A 20,739-nucleotide genomic window follows, 5' to 3' on the forward strand; every position below is an offset into this window, starting at 1 on the left:
ATGTGGTACACCGCCTTGATAAACAGATAAGGAAGACTAGATGACCTTAGTGGAATAGTGAGGAATAGAGTGTCAAAGTGGTGGAACTATGTGAGCGGCCTTGATATAGGTGAATGGGAAAATTCAAGTCTCTTTTCTATTAAAGAAATCTATCGGGATTTGTTGGAATATGTTCCTAACCAAACTAATCCTTTGTGGTTTAAGGCTTAGAATAAATATATCCCTTTGAAAGTGTCTAGCCTAGTCTGGAGGTTGTTCCAAAATAGATTAGCGACGAAGGACAGTCTTCTTAAAAGGGGTGTAATCAGGAGTGAGTCTCTCAATTGTGTCAGGGAGTGTGGGTGTGAAGAAACAATTTTTCATTTGTTTTTCGAGTGTAGGTTCTTTTCAGGCTTGTGACAAAATGTTTGCAAGTGGTTTAGGATATACTCAACACTACATAGAGAAAGAATAATGCATTTCTCTCAATTTGAAGGGTTGCTTGGAGGCGGAAAGGAAATGGCGTATAAAGTCAGTGTGGTATGGTTCACGTGCGTGTGGAGCATATGGAAAGCTAGGAATGAGATAATGTTTCGCAACAAAGGGATACATTTTGGAAAATTACTCGAGGATGTAAAAGAGTATTCTTGTAGGTGGTTGTCCACAAAATCAATCAACGTGAAAGTGAACATAGCTTAATGGCATGCAGATCCTAGGGCCTGCCTAGGTTGTACGGAGTCAAAAGAATACATGATGTTTACAGGACGGTCTAGGTGGATTTCTGTCTTCTCTTTGGCATTGTCGTTGTCCTGTAGTGCAAGTGTCTTGATTTGGAGTTTGATTTGTTTCCCTTTTCTCGTATGGCTAAAAGAAGTTCGAGCTCAGGTGGTGGCGGCAGTGTGTGGCTTGTGTTTTCGGATATCTGGTCCGTAGTACATATTTTATGGGTTTGCTGGCACTCGGTCTAGAGTTTTCTGCGTTCTACCACGTACGGTGTTCTGGTTACATTACTATTTTGAGGCTGGTGCAGCTGATTCTTCTTTTTGTGTGGAGGCTGCTCTTGTGCTCGATTGGTTTGGATCTATCTATCAGAGCGGGAATCAGCGCGATGAAGTCCAGTTCTAGGTGGTGTACAGTGTAGTTTTTGGGTCATTTTTGGAGGTTTTTTGCGTATCACTCGCAATGGGTGTTCTGCATCAATATTGGTGCTCTTTTACATAGTTTGTGTGGCAGCATAATGCAAGACAATATCGTCTGTGTGAAAGAATTATTTCTAAAATGTTGAAGCTATTTCATTTTATAATCATGTTGAAGTGAGTAAAGTGTGGTTCATTGTTCTGCGTAGAACTTGTTTTGTTTAAAAAGAGTCAATTGTGGTTCATTGTTCTGTGTATAACCTGTTTTGTTTGAAATATTTTCCTGGATTTTTCATGTTCAAGTGAGTCACACGTGGTTTCAATATTTCCTTCAAAAATGCATAACCATTAAAAAGATGTTTCTATTTTGACACTTAAGAAAGTATAAACGTGTGTTTTTCAAAGATGCTTATATTGTGGATATGCAATGTTTCCAACTAAAAAGATGTTATCACCCACAAATATTTTGTTTTCACTTTTTTTACACGATGGTGTTTACAGATGCGTTTACATGTCATTTATGAATCCCACTAAAAATATGTGTTTCACTAAGTTTTTTGTTGTCTTTCATTTAGATGTTAAGGCCTCCCATTTTTATTATAGACTGATCGATGCATTTTGATGCATATTCTTCTATGTTTGTACTTAGACATTTTCATGGTTTGTTTTGTTTATTTTTTCTATTTTATGATGTTTTTATAATTTAGTTTATTTTTGCCTTTATTTGATTTTCGTATTTTATTTTCAACACTAGCAGCTTTTAATAAAATATTCATAACTGGAGCTATGGGAATCAGATCGACGCGTTCTAATAATTGCCAAAAATCTGAGAGAAAGAGCTACAACTTTTATGTTGGAGTCAAAGTCAGATTCGGAGTGCATAATTCCCAGAAGTTTGTTGAAGTTTCTAACTTTAGAAATTAAGTTGTTTTTGTCGTTTTTATGGGCCTGGTTTAAATTTCTGACCCGGTTTAAGTTAGCAGTGGAACCCTTATTTTGTTTATAAGGATCCAGCCTCTCTACAGTAATTTGTCACCTTCTTTTCACGATAAACTTAACTTTGTACGTTTGTAATGGAGAACTAATTCCAAGGCAAAATCTACTGATTACAAATTCCATCACACTTTGAGGTTATAATAATTTTAATCAAGTTTCTATTCTGTTCAATTATATTTTGTGATTCTTGTTTGCTTAATTCGATTTTCATAAAGTATATTGATTTAATTTGATTGTTGTATGATCCTTAACTATAATCACGTTAGCGTTTGCTTAATTCGTTATCGTGTTTGATTAATTCGCGTTTGCTTAATCTGCGAGGGCTTAAATCTGTTTGCCTAATTCGAATAATAGGAACTTACATCACATAACACTTGCTGCACTTGTCAGTGAATTTTGTAGTCGAATAGGAATAGATTAGGAAATTAAATTTATAATAATCAATGATAAGACGGAACCAAAATCAGTAGATTAGACGTTTTAGCTTATTTGATAGACACTTATTTACTTTACTTTCTTAAACAAAACAAACACCCCATAATCGATTCAGTTGGTTAATAATAATCCAAGAGTCCATGAGATACGATACTCAAGTTGTCGTTACCGTAAACTACATTTTAAATTACTCGTTTTTTACCGGAGCGCGACAGCAGATCAAATTGACGTTGTTGTCGGAGATTCTTGTTGTTATTAACCGATATTAGAGTCATAGGTATAATGTTCTTGCTAGCATTTTCTTGTATTTTTGTGTTATGTTTGTTGATTTTCAGGGTTGCAATATCGGTTACAGTACAATGGTAAGTATTCCAGCCTATCGGGTATGTTTGAAAGCCACTGTTTTGATTTGCTCCAAATTATTTTTAGAAAATCAGAAAAAAAAATCGAGGAACATTAATTCTTTAGAATAAATTTTAAAAATTTCCGACCCTCAAAATCGCAAATTCCTCGTTTTTCTATTTTATTTGATTTAATTTCTATTTTCATATGTTCAAAATATCCAAAAACATTTGTAGGTTCGTGATTTTATTTGATTTGATTTTTAGTCAAGTTTTAATAATTTTTAGATTTTATTTTAATCGTTTTTCTATTTTTCCCATTTGTTTTCTCAACATGAACATTGATGAAAGTTTCGTAATTATTGCATTGCAGTGATTTATGATTTTATTTGATTATGTGTTAATTTGAATTTTGATTTGATTAGATTATTGATTTGATTCTCATTAGTAATTTTATTTGACTTTGAATTAGATAATCATATCATGGATGGTCAAAATAAAATCTTAAAAGAATTTGGTGCACCTGATTTACTTTTTGCTGATTTTCCTTTGTCTGATTTTGATGACACTTATACTTGTGATATTTGTACTGATACTCACATATGTTCAATTTGTACTGAAATTGAAGCTGCTTTACAGGGTGATATTTCTTCTGATATTTATTATGAGATTTCTATTGATAAAGTTGATGTTGCATATGTAAATGTAGTTCCTGCGGCCAAAAGTTTTACATCCATTGAGTAATTATCTGCTTTAGAGCTAAAGTCATTCCATTCATTTTTAGAATTTAATGAAAACTTGCATGTAATAATTTCATTTAAACTTGAATCTGAACAGGAACAAAAGTTGTTACAGTTATTGCAGGAATATAAGAAGGGAATTATATGGAACTTTGTCGACATTCTTGGTATTATTCCATCCTGTAATGTGCATAAGATCTCACTTTCAGATGAAGCAAAAGCAGTGGGGCAGCCCCTTCAACCATTTATCTTTGATGTTATGAAAAATTACATTATTTTCACATGTTCATTCGACACTTTTACTTTTCGGAGATTGTTTTTTGATCCTGGAATAAATGGCGAATGCACTAAAACAAATTTCTAGGTCAATGGACACTACCCAAAACTGCTCAATGAGAGCCCTACTTTAGAAGGAGAAATTGTAAAAGAGCCCTCACTAGAAAATGTTGCTTATATGATCACCTATCCTCCTTGACTACTCGGGTCTGTTCTTTTCTTTCTCTCCCTCTTACTTTAATATTTATGTCTTTTCATTGAGGACGATGCATGTTTTAAGTGTGGGGGAGGGAATCATTTAGTTTCTTTGCTTTTGTTCTTTGTTTTGTTTTGTTTTCGGTTCTTTATATAAAAAAAAGCTTCTCTTTAAAAGATTTAGGCTATAGATTAATCTGAGGTTAGTTGTGGAGACTTGAAAAAAATTCACAAGATCGATATCGTCTTAACACCGTAAGTCTCCTGAGTATGAAAATCATTTTGAATAAATTTCAGATATATTGATTATTCAATGAACCTAAAAATTAAATTTTCTCTAATAAATATGACTGGAGATAGTAATAATTAAATGACACGATTGAAAAAATTACAATAATTACTATATTGAAAAATGAAAATGACATTCATTTTGAAACAAATTGTATTTGCTAAAACGATATTCATTTTAAAACAGAAAAAATATTATAACAAATTATAAATTTATACATAATCTCTCTAACCTTTATCTTAATTTCATATTATTCATATCATTTTACAATAATACATCAAATATTATATTCCTTTACGGACTGTTATACCCCAAAATTTGCCCACATATTTTTCAAGAAAACTCCAATCTGAAAATTAAGGGTCTCATATAATCATGGATTTTTATTTCAACAAATATCCTGACATATGAAATACTTAGTTTTTAGAATCTTTCTTATACAGTAATTTGGCTTGCAGTTGAATTTATTCTTACGCAAACACCAAATACTGTTTATTACTTCACACATGCTATTTATTTATTTACAGATAAATAGTACTGACACAATTGGTACAGAGTTAAATCTTTTTGCAGGCGCAGAATCAGGAAACTCAGACTGTACTGGTAACAAGTAGATTATTATTATCTTTTGTTTCCCACTAATTTTTGTACTATATTCCATTATTTTCAAAAATCTTTTCAAATCTCTTTTTCAAAAATCAAATCACTCTTTTTTCCAACACTATCATACACTTTCTTTCAAATCTTACTTCCACTCAAATTTTCCTTTTGTACGGAATCACATCATTCCCCAACGTCTCTTTCCTTCTTTTTATTCTATAAATATCTCTCATTTTCTTTCATAAAATCTCACATCAAATTCCAACTCATCTTTCAAATTCCTACCTCATATCTATTTTCTCTTCTTCCCTAACAAGAATGGCAAAGTGGATAGAGACACTGTTTCTTACAGTCATCACCATTGCTACGGTGATCATGACTTTCTTCTGCCTGCATAGTCCTGAAGAGTGTGGACCTGCAATGGTTATGCTCCCAATCATCTACATGTTATTGTTCATAGCATGGGTCATTAATCGTCATTCTTAAAATTTGCCGTTTTTTCTTATTTCTTAAATGTACCGTTTATTCGTCGTACTGTTCAATATAGTATGTGATATTTGTACTGTCAGTATTAAATGTTGTACTATTTGTCATAATATTGCTTAATTACTAAGATAATATTTTGTGTGTTTTCTGCCAGTCAAATATTCCTATTTCTGTGCATTAAATGATTTTCAGGGTTATTATCGGTAATTTTGCCCGCATACCGTAAATATTAGTTATTTATTATGTCTGTGTTTTTTCTAACAAGTCATGTAAATAAACTTTCATTTTTCACATAAAACAAAAACAAAAAACAACAAAAAAAAAGAAAATTAACTTTGACGGTTGATTTTTCACTCTAACTGCTACATCAATACCTGAACAGTCAGTTGACAGCCAAACTGCTGGCAGTACAATTCTCAGTGTTTTGTACCATCAATCAAATCAATCTTTCACAATTCAAAATTCCAAGATCTTTTGTGCTAGAAGTCTTCTGAATATCACGCGATTAGCAGAGACTCAACACTGCACAAAAATCAGGTACGCTTAACTGTCTCCTACACAAACAGTCCCTAATCAGGGTTTTTCTTGTTTTTACAGGGGCAACAAGTTTTGAGAGCTCAAATGGATTTCATTCACATCCATATATCTCAAAGTACCATCATACAAATTTTCAAACTTCAAATCACTCAGACGCACCGTCAGCAGCTCAAACGGTCAACAGACGACCCGTTTGACCAAAAAAGTCAACAGACAGTCAAAAATGAAATTTTTTGTCAAAGTCCATATTTTGTCAAAGGATTCATCATTTGATCATTGGATGATCATAATTCATCAAGGAAAGATCAAAAATCAACAAAACCCTAAGATTCAAAATTAGGGTTTTTACCTGAAAAGTCAACTCAACTTTGACTGATCATAACTCTCTCATCCTTCATCCAAAAAATTCAAACCAAAGCTTGTTTTGAAGGAAATTCAATTATATTTCAAATGCCATTGATCCCATGGTCATTGGATTCACCATTTGAAAAATATGATCAAAGACATTACAGGTCATTTTCAAAGTCAACAAAAAGACACTTTTTTCAAAAGGACACACAAGGAGCTTCAAAAATCATTTTGACATGAGACCAAAGACATTGGTTAGAGGACTCTTTGAGGTTTCCAAAAAGTGCAAGAACTCCTTCATATGACAAAAATTGAAGGATTTACACCTTGTTGAAGTTGGCTAAATTTTGGGAAAATGCATGAAATCAACATTGTTCAAAATTGCATTTTTTCCAAATGGGGCCAAGTTTTCAGCATTCAAACATCATTTCCATGATGTTATGGGCCTCCCACGACCAAGACTAAGCCCATACCTTTTTTATCCATTTTTTGCATGATTTTATCTTACTTTAAGATTAAAATTAAAAAAGAAATGCATGGATAAATGGTAGCTTACAATCTAAGCATGACTCATCCAAGGAACCTTCAATTTTCTGCAGAGGATTGGTGCACAAGGCAAGAGCATTGAATGGAGTCAAGACTTGGTCAAAAATTCAAGGTTTTTAATATTTAAAAACCAAGTTTTCAACAAAGGCAACTAGCTGCAAGTTAGCTTCAATTCTAAGCACACATAGCTTATAAATAAGCTATCATAGTTCAGCAAACAAAGGGAGACAAGTTCAGAAGCAAAGCTAAGCATAACACCCTTGTAATCACTTCAAAAAATTCAAAAGAAAACTCAAATTCGAATTTGTAATTTCTGCTCATTTCAATACAAACTAAGCATTCATACACCTTCCTTGAACATCACTGAAACTATCTCAATCAATTACAAGCCTTGAAGCTCACTGAATCGAGCTACACAGGTCAAAAATTATTCAAACTAAAATCAATTCGTATCTGGCTATTCACACATATTTAACAAGATGTAGACATACTATTGAGTTTGGTTTGAGGTGTAGATCATTTCTGGAGCTTTAATTAAGTTTTAGATGCGTATACACGAAACCACCATTTTAGGGTTCTTTATCCCAAAATTAGGGTTTTCCAAATTAGGCAAAATTACAGGTTCTGAATAGCACCATTGAGTTCGCATGAACAATACGAACTCAACCATACCATCGCGCCAAATTTAGACTCACGTTTGCTTGTATTCGCTATTATTACCAGGTGTAAAAGATTAGGTTTTTTACACCACCTGCAAATGAACGGTGTAAAAACCTATCTGAAGGTTGAAGATGATGCGTGGCGCCCTCTGATTCGCTGGGAGGCGCGCGCGTGTTTTTTAAACTGACTTGGAATTCAGTGTTTTGCAGGTGTTCCACGTGTTATGGTCCCTCACCATCTGGGCCTTCTGATCCATCCATCAACTCATCCAACGCCTCAGAACACGCACGCATACCATGCTCCCTCACTGATTACCACACAGGATCAGTATCCTTTTATTTTCTATTTTATTTTCTATTTTATTTTAATTTCTTTGTTTAATTAATTAAAAATAGTTTTAAAAATCCAAAAAATACACAAAAAATATTTTTAGACTTCTAAAATAGTATATTATTTTCTGAAATAAAAATATTTTTATTTTCTTCAAAATTTCAATATTTTGCATAATTAATTAGTATATATTTATATATTTGCTTTTTAATTATTCTAACCAATCAAAAAATCATTAAAAAAATTGTTCTTTGTGTTAAATATTGTTTATATATTATAAACTAATTTTGTACATATTTTGAATAATTTTCTTTTTAAGTTTTAATTATTTGTATAATTATTTGCATAATTATGTTTTAATTAACTTAAATCAATTTCAAATCAATTCCAAAAATTCCAAAAAAATTAGTTTTGTTTTAAAATTAATTAACAAATATTTTGTACATATTTTAAACTTAATTTCTAGGTTTAAATCTATTTTCATCTTTTTTATTCATTTTAATTTAATTAATCATGCATTAATTATAATTAAAATCAATCATAAAAAATCCAAAAAACATGCCTTTTATTTTTCTTGCAATTTAAAATTCCTAGATAAATGTATAGGATGTCACTAATTCATGTAAATAGGCTAGTTTACATTTCCTGCATAATCGATGTAATAGCGTAGATTTACTTTCCGCACTTTACATTTCCGCATTTTAATTTCCAGCAAATATAAACTGCGTGTATGTCAAAGATAAAATTGAACCGTTAGATCACTAACTTCAAAGATAAATATCTGAATCCAATCACAATCACACTTGCACCTCTTCAGGTAATCCCTTTTACAATCTTTCAAAATCAAAGTCAAATCTTGATCGAAGTTATCCCTATTAAGTGGCTAGCTTTGAAATTGATCGAAGTTAGTTATCCTCGAGGAATATCTTGATCGGCCGCTCGAGCGCCGTATTGAGATGTTACTTCCAAGGATCATAGAACCCGAATACTATTCTAGGACAGGTTTTAACCAACTCAACTTCAGTGGGGAGGGTATCACCTATCAGCTCCATGCAAGCCTTTAAACCTAAGGCTATTGTTTGATTTGTTTTTGTGTGCCACATGTTTGCATCATAAGCATATCATTTTTGCACCAAACACTTCAAGGATCAAAGAGTTTACCTTTGTTTTTGCAGGTAATGGCTCCCGCCACCAAAGATTACATCCGAATCAACATCTCAACGGTACCGTCCGAACTAAAAGACTTAGTGTCAGAATTCCCCAGGAATGTTCAATTCACTGAAAGGCATGGTCACCTACTCCATTTGGTTACCTCAAAATTTGAAGAAGACATGATACGGGTCCTGTTCCAGTTCTTTGACCCTGAACATCATTGCTTTACCTTTCCTGATTACCAGTTGGTACCCACTTTGGAAGAATTCTCTGAACTAATTGGATTGCCTGTTCGAAATCAATTACCTTTCACTGGTTTAGAAAGGATTCCAAAACCTGAAGTCATTGCTGCTGCTTTACATCTGCGGAAATCAGAAATCGAGTCCAATTGGGAAACAAAGAGTGGAATTAAGGGTTTACTGGCCAAATTCTTATTGGAAAAGGCTCGACTACTGCTAGAAAACAAAAGTTATCCAGCTTTTGAGGAAGTTATGGCACTTTTGATCTATGGGTTGGTTTTATTCCCTAATCCCGACCAGTTCATAAGTGTACACATCATCAACCTTTTCCTAATCTGTAACCCGGTACCAACATTGTTGGGAGACATTCTACATTCTCTACACGCTCGTACCATGAAGAAACGAGGAACTCTCATGTGCTGTATACCACTACTGGCTAGGTGGTTTACATTTCATCTTCCCCGATCAGTGTTGAGAAATGAACAAAGAATGCAATGGTCTCACAGGATTATGTCTTTGTCTCATTCAGATATCCGGTGGAACAACTTCTTTCAAAGAGACATTACTATCATTGATCATTGTGGAGAATACCCTAATGTGCCACTCCTTGGCATCAAAGGAGGCATCACTTACAATCCCTCTTTAGCTCTACGCCAATTCGGATATGCAAGGAGCAACGGTCCTCATGACATGATTATCCATGGCATTGTATTTGATTACGAGAATGATTCTCATAGACACCGACGAAGGTTCATACATGCATGGGGCAGTGTCTATAGAATAGAAAGCAAAACTCTGGGGCAATGGAATTCTATCCCTATGGAACCCTACCTCAGATGGGTCTGCACTCATGCTCAGAAACTCCTTATGCCATATCCTGCTGTTCTACCTGTGACTATTGAACCAGAGGTCGAAGGATATGAACCTCAAGTTATTCTACACCCGGACATGCCAACTGACCTAGAAGAGTTGCAAAAATCTTGGGTTCAACTCAAAGAGGAAAGAGACACCTTCAAATCATACTGTCAAGACTATGAGAGAAGGATATTGGAGCTCACCGGACAGCTTCAAGAAGAACAGCAGATCAACACGTTCCTGGGGGCAAAGAGAAAGCGTCCACGGGAGACCTGAAGGATCATTTATTTTATTTCTGTCTTGTAAGCCCAAATGAGGCAAAGAAAAAAGAAGCAAAAAAAAAAAAAAGAGAAATGAATTGATTAACTAACGTTTGTTTCTTCTTTAACAAATCTAAACTCTAAGATCCTTGAAACATTGCACACACATTTCACTTCATGCATTGCATATACATTTCATACATTGCATTCATATACATTGCATATACATTTCATACATTGCATACACATGGCATCCAGTCATACACATTTCATAACAGGTTCTCATGACGGATTTCTCATCTCCTCGCTGTTTATTTCAGTCAGAAGAGATGGAATCCGAGGCAAGTATCAAGAATCTCGAAGCACAGAATGCCCAAGTTCAAGTGGCAATTCTGGAACTGGCAAAGGGGCAGCAAGAACTGAAAGCCCTGATAATCAAGAAGAAAAAGAAGCCCAAAGGATCTGTAGGTGTGAGTCACCTGAGAAGAAAGATCAAAATTCCAGTCAAAAAGTTCACAAAGCCACCGATCCCTGAAACAGTCGGTGATGATGAACAAGAAGACAATCAAAGCAACCAGGGTTCTGCTAAACCCTCTCTCTCTTCAAATGAAGAAAATGATCATTCTGGAGACGAACCGGATGATGAAAAATACCAACAGCTGGAAGACCGTATGAAAGCTATGGAGATACAAAAAATACCTGGCTTAGATTTCAATGATCTAGGGCTCATCTCGGATGTTGTTATATCATTTTATGTTTGGATAATTTTATATCATTCTATGTTTGGATAATTTTATGAAAAAATAAGATGGTTATTTCGTCCAATTGCGGAAAGAAATACTAAGGGGTGTGTTTGGATTGGCGGTAAACAAAATTGATTCTAATAGAATTTAGTTTAACAAAATTAAGTTTAGTAGAACTGATTTATATTTGGATACATTTATGTAAAAGTAAGTAGAACAATAAACTTCAGTGTAAAAATCACCCAGTAACAATTCTGAAGATAAAAACTACAAATTTTTGTTTCAAGTAGAATTAATTCCGGAGTCAGAATTAATTCTACTTTTGATTAAACAAACATTTAAAAAGTCAATTTAAACCTACTATAAAGCGACAAAATAGAAGAATATAATAGTATCACTTCATTTTATACCGCTTGATTCCATTACATTAATTCAAAGATACTCTAATAGTTTGTTTGGATTGGAAAAGAAAGTGAAAGGAAAGAAAGTGAGAGGAGAGAATGTGAAAGGATTGAAAGTGAGTAGAAAGTAAGAGGAAACTTAGATGATTTTTTAATTGTTTGTTATGAATGAAAGTAAAAGAGAAAGTGAAAGAAAAGAAAGATATATTTTTCTTCAATGACAAAAATACATATATATATATATATATATATATATATATATATATATATATATATATATATATATATATATATATATATATATATATATATCACTTATTTTATTTTATATAAAATTACACATTAAAAAACGTGACGTGACCATTATATATTTATGGTCAAATCCAGTAAATAAAAAAATATATTATAAAGAAACATGATTTTTAAACAAAACATGTAAATGCAATGCAATAGGTAAATAAGGGCAAAAAAGAAATAGCAAAAAAAATATGGTTGTCGTGAAGCTTTCTCTCCATAAGTGAGTGGAAAGTATTTTTGTGGGTCCCACAATCAATTTAATCTCTCCCTTCAAGTTTTCATTTCATCCAAAGAAGGGAAAGGATTTTGAAATCAGTGCTTTCCGTTCCTCTATATTCTTTCCTTCTACATTCATTGCATCCAAACACAGTGTAAGGGTTCTATTGAATATGGTTTGCTTCTACAATTCAACCATCCTTACTTTTCTCATACACTCTCAAGGTCTATAGTGATGTTAACTGGGCCAATGATTTTGAAAACAGTCATTTCACATATATCTCTTATTTTCTTTCGCCACAAGTTTAATAGAATTTTAAGCTACATTGCTTCTTTTTTTTTTTAATTTAGTAGCTTGGCTCACACCACTGCAGAACTGAGTTGAGCGTATCCATTCAACCTCCTCTCTTTTATAATAATCTCACTCGCAATCTCATACAACACTGACACCAACCGTATGGCAGCTGACATTCATTTCTTCAATAAACACATGATCTCTAAACAATCATATATGGTTCATGTAAACCTCCCTGTATCTCTCAATCATACTTCGATAAATTGAAACTAGCAACTAAAATAATTACAGCTAATTTAATTGAGGCAGAGTTAGTAATAATTAATTTTATTTTCCTTTCAACTATTTCAAATTAATTCCGATATATTTCAATAAAATCTTAGTGAAATAGTCCAAAGCTGAAAGCAGTAAAGATTTGAGTAGACAAAAACTACTAAATTCACTTTCTAAAAAACACATAACATATCTAAGCATTGCCACCCAGCACTAGTAGGTTAAATTTCAAAACAGATTACAAAAGGAACAGACAAATATTACATAACACTAATTATAACACAACTACATCTATGTAATATAAATCCTTACAATCTAAATCTAAGCCCTCTCTCCTCTGATTCTGCGAGCAAGTTGAATATCCTTAGGCATAATAGTAACTCTCTTAGCATGAATCGCACAAAGGTTTGTATCTTCAAACAAACCAACTAGATATGCTTCAGCGGCTTCTTGAAGTGCTGATACGGCACTGCTTTGGAATCTGAGATCTGTTTTGAAATCTTGAGCGATTTCTCTAACCAGTCTTTGGAATGGAAGCTTCCTGATGAGAAGCTCTGTGCTCTTCTGATACTTCCTGATTTCTCTTAGAGCGACTGTTCCTGGACGGAATCTGTGAGGCTTCTTCACTCCTCCGGTCGCCGGAGCAGATTTCCGGGCGGCTTTTGTGGCGAGTTGCTTCCTTGGAGCCTTGCCTCCGGTAGATTTGCGAGCCGTTTGTTTGGTACGTGCCATTTAGATCCAAGAAAAAGAGAGAAAGTGTAATTGATTTTAATTTGAGAAAGAGATCAGAAAATTTGATTGTGTTGAAATAATTATGAAATTTGGGTTCTTATATAGTGAGAAGATGAATGAGGGAAAAGTGGGAATTGTGAACAATTTGAGTTTTGAGAAGACTTGGGAATGGGGAGATAGTAACCGTTGATGGAAGGAGACATCTACGGCTGTTAGTCTCTGTGAAAGATATGGGGATGGCTATCCGTGGCATGGGAAACTAACCAATGGGATTGTTTCATTCAATAGTTTAAATTTGAATTGTGAGTAGGGATGGTAAACACTAAACAGAACCCGCCCCGCGGGTCCTCCCGCACCCGAACCCGAGTTGACTGAGTTTGGATTCGGGTGCCACCCGATATTTCGGGTTTAGTTAGTATGACCCGCACCCGAAACCGGAAATCACACCCGCTATATATATATATATATATATATATATATATATATATATATATATATATATATATATATATATATATATATATATATATATATATATATTGGAAAGTTGTAGGAAAAATATATTTTGTTACGGGTTCGGGTTTGAGTGAAAAAATCCGAAACCCAGCGGGTGTGGGTGTGGGTGTTGTTTTGCCACCCGAACCGTATTTGAGTTCAGGTGCGGGTTTGGGTAATGTGAAACCTGCACCCGACCTGACCCGTTGCCATCCCTAATTGTGAGTGGCTGCGGCCTGCGGATAAGGGTGTTCAAATTTAAATCAATCCGAAAAAATTGCAAATCAAACTAAAATAATCAAAAACTTTAAAAAAATTGAATAATTTTGAATATTTTTGAATGTTGATTTTGTAAAAATCACTCGGTTCGGATTAAATTTTAAATTAATTTTTCAAAATCAATCTAAACCAAATTGAATTGCATGAATATATTTTATATTTATTTCTTTTTAATATAATATGTTGTATTAATTTTTTATTTATTTAATACAAAAAGAGCAATCAAGTGAACACACTTGCTTACAGAAAAAAAATTACCTTCTTCAAAATAAATGATTGCTCTTTTATAAATAAAAAATTAATTATATTAGTTTGAAAAGTCAATAATTGACGAAAATTCTAATTTATTTTTAGTAACTTTGGATAACATTTTTTTAATGAAAATAGTTTTTTTTTTTTTAATAACTAATTGAAGATTTGAGTGCTAAAAGTATTGGGTGGGTGAAATTCATGTGGATCATATTATTATATGAGATACATTTTTAAAATGTGAAATTTATAAAAATTTCATATTAATAAAAAGAGAAAAAGTTAGAGATGATTTTTTAAAAAAATTAAAACATTAGTCATGCTAGAAAAATGTTAGCACTCATCTTTATATTAAGGGTGTGATTGTTTTAAGTGATTTTGTTAAGAGGGGGTTTAGTGAGAAAGAGGAGTATATGAGAATTGATCAAATAGATGTTCGACCTATTGAGTCAGGTCGCTAAAAGTGGGTTAGATTATAACCAAAAGTCATCAGTCCACCCTGAAGTATAGCTCATCTAACAAAACTAGGTTGAGCTGAGACAGATAATGAATCAGATCGATCGTGTCAACCCAAAACTAACACGTGGAAATCTTTAGATTAAAATACATGGATAGCACATTTATGACTAATTGATAACATTATGTCACAAGATCTGACAATAAAGTTTGATTTCAATTACCATTAAGAGATCACATTAACCAAGGATAAACACCTTAACTAGTCCTTGATACACCTTGAGTGCGAAAATGGGTCCTTGAAGGGCCTTGAGTACGAAACGGGTCCACGATGGACCTTGTAAGAAAATTAAAAGAGCATGATTCAAATCATGGTTTAAAATGACCTGAGTCATGTGATTTGAATCACACAAGCATTTAATTCGGATCACGTTTTCAGAACTAAAATCTTCAAGAAAGAACATGTTTCTAATTTGAATCATGCAAATGCATCCAAATCACTTATCCTAAATCAATTGAAAAAAAAACTTATGATTTGAATAAAGGATTAGGTGATTTGAATCATGTTTCACAAACGGGATTGTAAAATCCATTTTTGGCATGATTTAAATCGAAGAAGGATTTTATGTGAATCATGTTGACAATATTTCCTTGATTCAAATCAAATATTCTCTTGGTTCGAGTAAATTGTGTTGATTTTGATCAAAGGTTATTTTATCCATGAAACAATGATATTTTTCGTTATAAATCATGTGAGTTGCTACGAGGGTCTCAAATACAATAAAATAACAATTACAAAAAGCATATAAACATCATACAATATTATGTTACTGTTTACCTGAAATTTAGTAAACAAGCGTTAGTCCTCCAAAATGGTTACTTGCAGGATCGACTAGTTGATCTTAGGATATATGTGCATAGATATTCGAGACTTTGCTTGAATGTTTGGTGTGAAGTGAATTATATTCTGATTTTCGCTAAGTTAAAATGTAAAGCTTTACAGAAAAATGAAGGATTTTGACTTAGTTAAAATCTTTGAAAATAACAAGGCGAAAAGATAAATGTCAAAAAAGTAGAAAGCAAGTTAGCATAAAAGAAATTTTCTTTAAGTGTAAGTAACATGGTGTTCAGAATCATACATTTCACTCGACATACTCTTTTCTCTCTTAATGCTTGGATACTTTGAGTTTGTGAGTTTCTGTAATGATTTTGATACCCCGAATCCTAACACTAGAACTCCTGTTTATACTAATACTAGAATAACTATCTTCAACAGATTTCGGCCTAGAAGTTGACACATCTTTGTTGCATGCATTTCGCCATTGGATTTGTATCCATGTGTACTTTTAGATAAGTCCAGAAAAATAGTTATGTTGCTTCCCTTTGCGCCCGATATGTTGTTGTCGAAGATGTATGACATCTTTTCCGTTGAAAACTTGCCTGCAGTGATTGTTTATCGAATCCCTTGGACAAACACTCATGGAAAACGCCAAGTCCCCATTCGAGTCCCATGCTTTCCACTTTGACACTCCGACTTTATGGGGTTATGTCGAAAGATGCTCTTCTGAACCTCCATAACTCCCTTAGTTTTCTCTGAACTTCTTCTCCATATTTGAGTATAACTCCCTTAGTTTTCAGTCTCGCCCTTTTTATGCTTGGTAACCTTCACATGTATTTGAGTATAGAGAGAAATCCTGCATATAACACTCATATGCATAATATATAATTAGAACTCATAAAAATTCTCCCCCTTTGGCAAACTCAAGAAGGGAAAGGAAAATACAATGAGAGAAAAGAAACATCTGACAACAAAGAACCAATTTCAGACATAAAACTTAACCAACTTTAACCATACACAAAGAAAGAAACGAGCAATAGGTCTACTTCATCTACAAGGTATTTAAAGGTGCATAACTGAGATATCAGAAGATAGAGAAACTGAGATTGGTTTTGGTGATAACGGAAAAAAATGTAGGCCCTACTTCCAAGGACACGGGGTCATGATGAAAAAAAAGTACCTTGTTCGCTAGGTATTGAAGAAACCATACTCCGAGGGAAGGATGGTGTCATGACCTGTTGAGCTATCAAAATATGACATACATTTCCTACTAAGGAACAACATTAATTTTTAAGTGCTAGCTAACTTCTTAGTCAAATTCATCTCACTATTGGCGAGGAATCCCCTCCTGTGGGGACTTTATCAGTGGATGGCACATTAAATAAATGGAAGTTGAGTCGAGGTCATGCTAGAAGACTCGAGAAGTATTCTCATAGAACAATCCACGAGGTTTGAATTCAAAGAAAATAACGATCAGGCATAGTACAAAGCCTTGATCGTTGGAATTACTTTGGATAAAGATATGAGCGGGTCCAATCTCAAAGCTCAAAGTGATTCCTAGTTGTTCACAAGCTAGTTTGCCAAAGATTACCATACAAAGAAGGCACAACTAGTCAAATACCTCCTAAGAGTACAAGACCTATAATCTTTTTAAAATTTATCTAGGTGGTCTATGTTTCTAGGGAAGAAAATTCTCTAGATGATTTCTTGTCCAAGCTAGCTAACACTAAAAATAACATCCATAAGAGTGTTATATAAGAGACTTTGGTTGTCTCTAGCATCGACAATAAAGTTGTCAATTTCATTGATATCCTCGATGCTACAGTATGGATGCACCGATAATGAAGTATCATACGAAGGATGAACTACCCTCAGAAGAGGGCGAGGCGAATGACGTCAGGAGATTAGCAGCAAAGTATGCCACGGTGTCAAGGAAGTTGTACAAGATGGGAAAAACCTCTTTAATGTTGAGGTGCCTGGGCGAGAATGAGACCGCCCTTGTAATGATGGAAGTGCATTAAGGATTTTGTGGAAGCCACGTCGGAAGGAGGGCCCAGGCTCTCAAATTCTCGAGGGATGGTTCTTGATCAAAATCCTTTATTTTTTTACTCGTCTATGGTCATTCTATCATTGGGGCGTGGACATTCTAAGTCTTATTCCTTTAGCGCCAGAGCAACTGAAAACTGGGACGACCTATATTAATCACATCGCTCTTCATGGCCTCGTGTGTAAGGGTATGTGAATTGGAATGTCTTACCTTAATCACACTACTCTTCCAAGCTTATGTTTGAGCAAATTTGAACTGGAATAACTTTGGATGAGCCTCAAATAGGTCGGCCCGCCAATCATCTAGCCCGTAAATAACATGTGAATTATTTGGATGCGAAAGGGTGATGTCAGGTAATGAGCATGTGATCTCGCCCAACCCAATATTCCCCAATCATGGATCATATGAGAACGTGTCAAGCCACATATTGGGGAGTAACTGAAGTCATCACAAATCCTGTATGTAAATTTCATTTCCTATTACAGGGGATGACTGACTCCACCACCCCACTATCTAATTAAGGCCAAAGGACGCGTGGCAGATTAATAGGCGCTTGAATCGATCCTCGCAACAACCATTTGACTAAGGAACGATTCTAAATAAACAAAAAAATAATAAAAAGTGTATGTTATTAAATGGTTTAGGCGACGCTAATAATTTTTTTTATACATTAAAATAAAATGACTTGTAGCGTGAATTTAACCACTTTTAAATAGCGTATGTGTCAGTGGTTGACACTAAACATAAAGTCTAAAATGCATTTTTCTAGTGGTGGACCATTGTCACACAACTGGAGTATAATTAATTCACTTTCTACAAAAACTGTGCTTATTATAGGGTATCCCCAACTGTGCTTAACACAAGTCCATACATCATTTAAGAAATTTTCATTGCAACATTTATAATAAGATAAATTGTTAGTCAAATAACTAAATTTCTGACCGACATCCACTGACTTGTCATTATCAACCTCAAAGTAGCTAACTTGCTAACAGATTCCTAATGTCAAACCATGTTAATTTCCATAATTTGTATTTTTGTTTCAATCATAGCGGTTAGTTATTAGCACAATATATGGTGAGGTTGTTATAACCAACCTGATTATTAGGTAAATCAGTTATGTATCGTTCATTATATAAATACCATTCATTATTAATAAAGTTTAAGTTTTGGCTAATATTATTTGAATGTTTCATAACCTGTTATTGAAACACATCAACGTAGTTGAATAGTGAAGTAAAGATATAAAGGAAGAGTTAAGAAAATGATTAAGTAGAAATAGTTACTTAAAGTATTCATCATAAGTGCAAAATAAGAAAGTAGTTGTAGCTTAGATACCCACAAAGATCATTTTTAAATTTAACATAGAATAATTTGCAAATAGAAATAAAACAAGTATCAGTTTCTTAGGCAGCAACAGTGGCAGTTTCAGAAGGCTTGTTGTCAGGCTCAACAGCTCCAATGGTTGCAGTTTCTCTGGACTTGTTTTCAGGTTCAACCTCAGTTGCAGCTTCTGTGGACTTGTTATCAGGCTCAACAGAAACAATACCTGCAGCTTCTGAAGGTTTGTTTTCAGGTTCAACTTCAGTTGGAGTTTCTATAGGCTTGTTTTCAGGCTCCATCCAGAATGCAGTTTTCTTTCCGGTTTTGGAAACAGTGTCGAAAACATCTTGTGGCTTCACATTTCCTTTCACAGTCACCTTTTGTTCCTTCATATCAATCTCAAATGATTCTACACCTGTGTAAACAACAAAACTGTTACATTGATATCATGTTTATTGTTTGAAATCAACTCATGTTATCAACAATACCTTGCATTTTTTCCAAAACTCTATTGACTGCTCCTGAACAGCCCGTGCATGACATTTTCACATTGAGGATAACAGTCTGCAATCATAATGGCAAAGTTCAAAACTAAAAGCATAGAAAAATCATAAATTACCCATTTTAATTTCATAATATAAAAAAATACCAAAAAAAAAGAAGTAAAAAGATATGGTACCTCAGAAGACATGGTTATGTGTATGAAAAAGAAAGTGAAGAGAAACAAAAAAGAAAGGATTCTCAGTTGGGTGGTTATGGAATGAAGAGTTGTGGGAATGGAGTAGTGCCTTTTATATACCAACAAAGTAGGAAGGTTGGTGAACCAATATATGTGAAGTGGACTTTCATAATTAAAAGAAGAATTTTGATGCTTCCTTTTCAAGAAAAAAAAATGGTTGTACTACACAAATGAATTCTAATTATATTTCCAACTCTTGCAGTACAAGTATAGATGAGTATTGTATTACCCTTATCCAAAATTATGTGATCGAACAATTAACGACAGAGTTAGGTTTAGGTTGTTATTGCGTTGCATGCAATAACGTAAAGTGGGCTTGGTCATTTCTCCAATCAGAGTTGTCCATCTCTTATAGTGGAATACTGAAATGATATTGGATAATGTAGTACAAGAAATGTAAAGCTAGTACCGAATAATGTTGCTTGTTTAAGAAAAAAACGTTGTAGTAGTAGTACTAGACATTTGAGTATGAATTCCTATATTGTATGGTGGTAGACACGTAGTACAAAGTAGGTAGAACTCTTAAAATTGGCTATCCGATAGGGGAGTGGGTTTTGGCGGGCCATAGACTTTTTAGAGTTGGATTAAAAACGGATCCAGATCCTCTCCAATTTAATCTCTACTGCCCTATGAACAGCACTAAATGTGACTTTTAGATTACTTTTTGGTTTTATCTTTCTTTTAAAACCATCAATATTTCATTATTTATTGACCATTGGATATGGAGCAGCAGAGGAAGCTGGAGACAAGGGCAGCAGATGATCCAAACACATTAAAAACTCGTTGTGTAATATAGACTTGAGTATTATTATTCTAATATGACCTTAGATGGGTTTCGGATTACACGATCCTAGACGATTTTTTTAATTTAAAAAATTAAAATTAAAATTTCATAATATTTATTATAATTAAAATTTAAAATTATATTATTTTAAAATATAATATATTTTTAAGTA

At 33.7% G+C, this 20,739-nt stretch overlaps 2 protein-coding genes across 2 annotated transcripts; both read right to left on the reverse strand.

The window, feature by feature from the left end:
• Positions 1-12,772: 12,772 nt before the first annotated feature.
• LOC131608879 (histone H3.2) lies at positions 12,773-13,445 on the reverse strand. Its single transcript, XM_058880462.1, has one exon. It carries the CDS (start codon positions 13,355-13,357, stop codon positions 12,947-12,949), a length of 411 nt encoding a protein of 136 aa, XP_058736445.1. The 5' UTR covers positions 13,358-13,445; the 3' UTR covers positions 12,773-12,946.
• A 5,541-nt stretch (positions 13,446-18,986) lies between these two features.
• LOC131611217 (copper transport protein CCH-like) lies at positions 18,987-19,876 on the reverse strand. The gene is made up of 3 exons (XM_058883308.1): positions 19,724-19,876; positions 19,533-19,608; positions 18,987-19,459 (listed from the first exon to the last, which is right to left on the reverse strand). Exons 1-3 carry the CDS (start codon positions 19,733-19,735, stop codon positions 19,128-19,130), a joined length of 420 nt encoding a protein of 139 aa, XP_058739291.1. The 5' UTR covers positions 19,736-19,876; the 3' UTR covers positions 18,987-19,127.
• Positions 19,877-20,739: the final 863 nt, after the last annotated feature.

The sequence above is a fragment of the Vicia villosa genome, linkage group LG6 (genome assembly GCF_029867415.1).
Source record: "Vicia villosa cultivar HV-30 ecotype Madison, WI linkage group LG6, Vvil1.0, whole genome shotgun sequence".
Lineage (NCBI taxonomy): Eukaryota > Viridiplantae > Streptophyta > Magnoliopsida > Fabales > Fabaceae > Vicia > Vicia villosa.

Bases quoted from the DNA above. Each gene is read 5' to 3' on its own strand.
- LOC131611217 (XM_058883308.1), bottom strand. The intron at 19,460-19,532 runs GTATTGTTGATA...TTGTTTACACAG, and splicing joins AGTTTTGGAAAAAATGCAAG to GTGTAGAATCATTTGAGATT.
- LOC131608879 (XM_058880462.1), bottom strand. From the start codon at position 13,357: ATGGCACGTACCAAACAAACGGCTCGCAAATCTACCGGAGGCAAGGCT.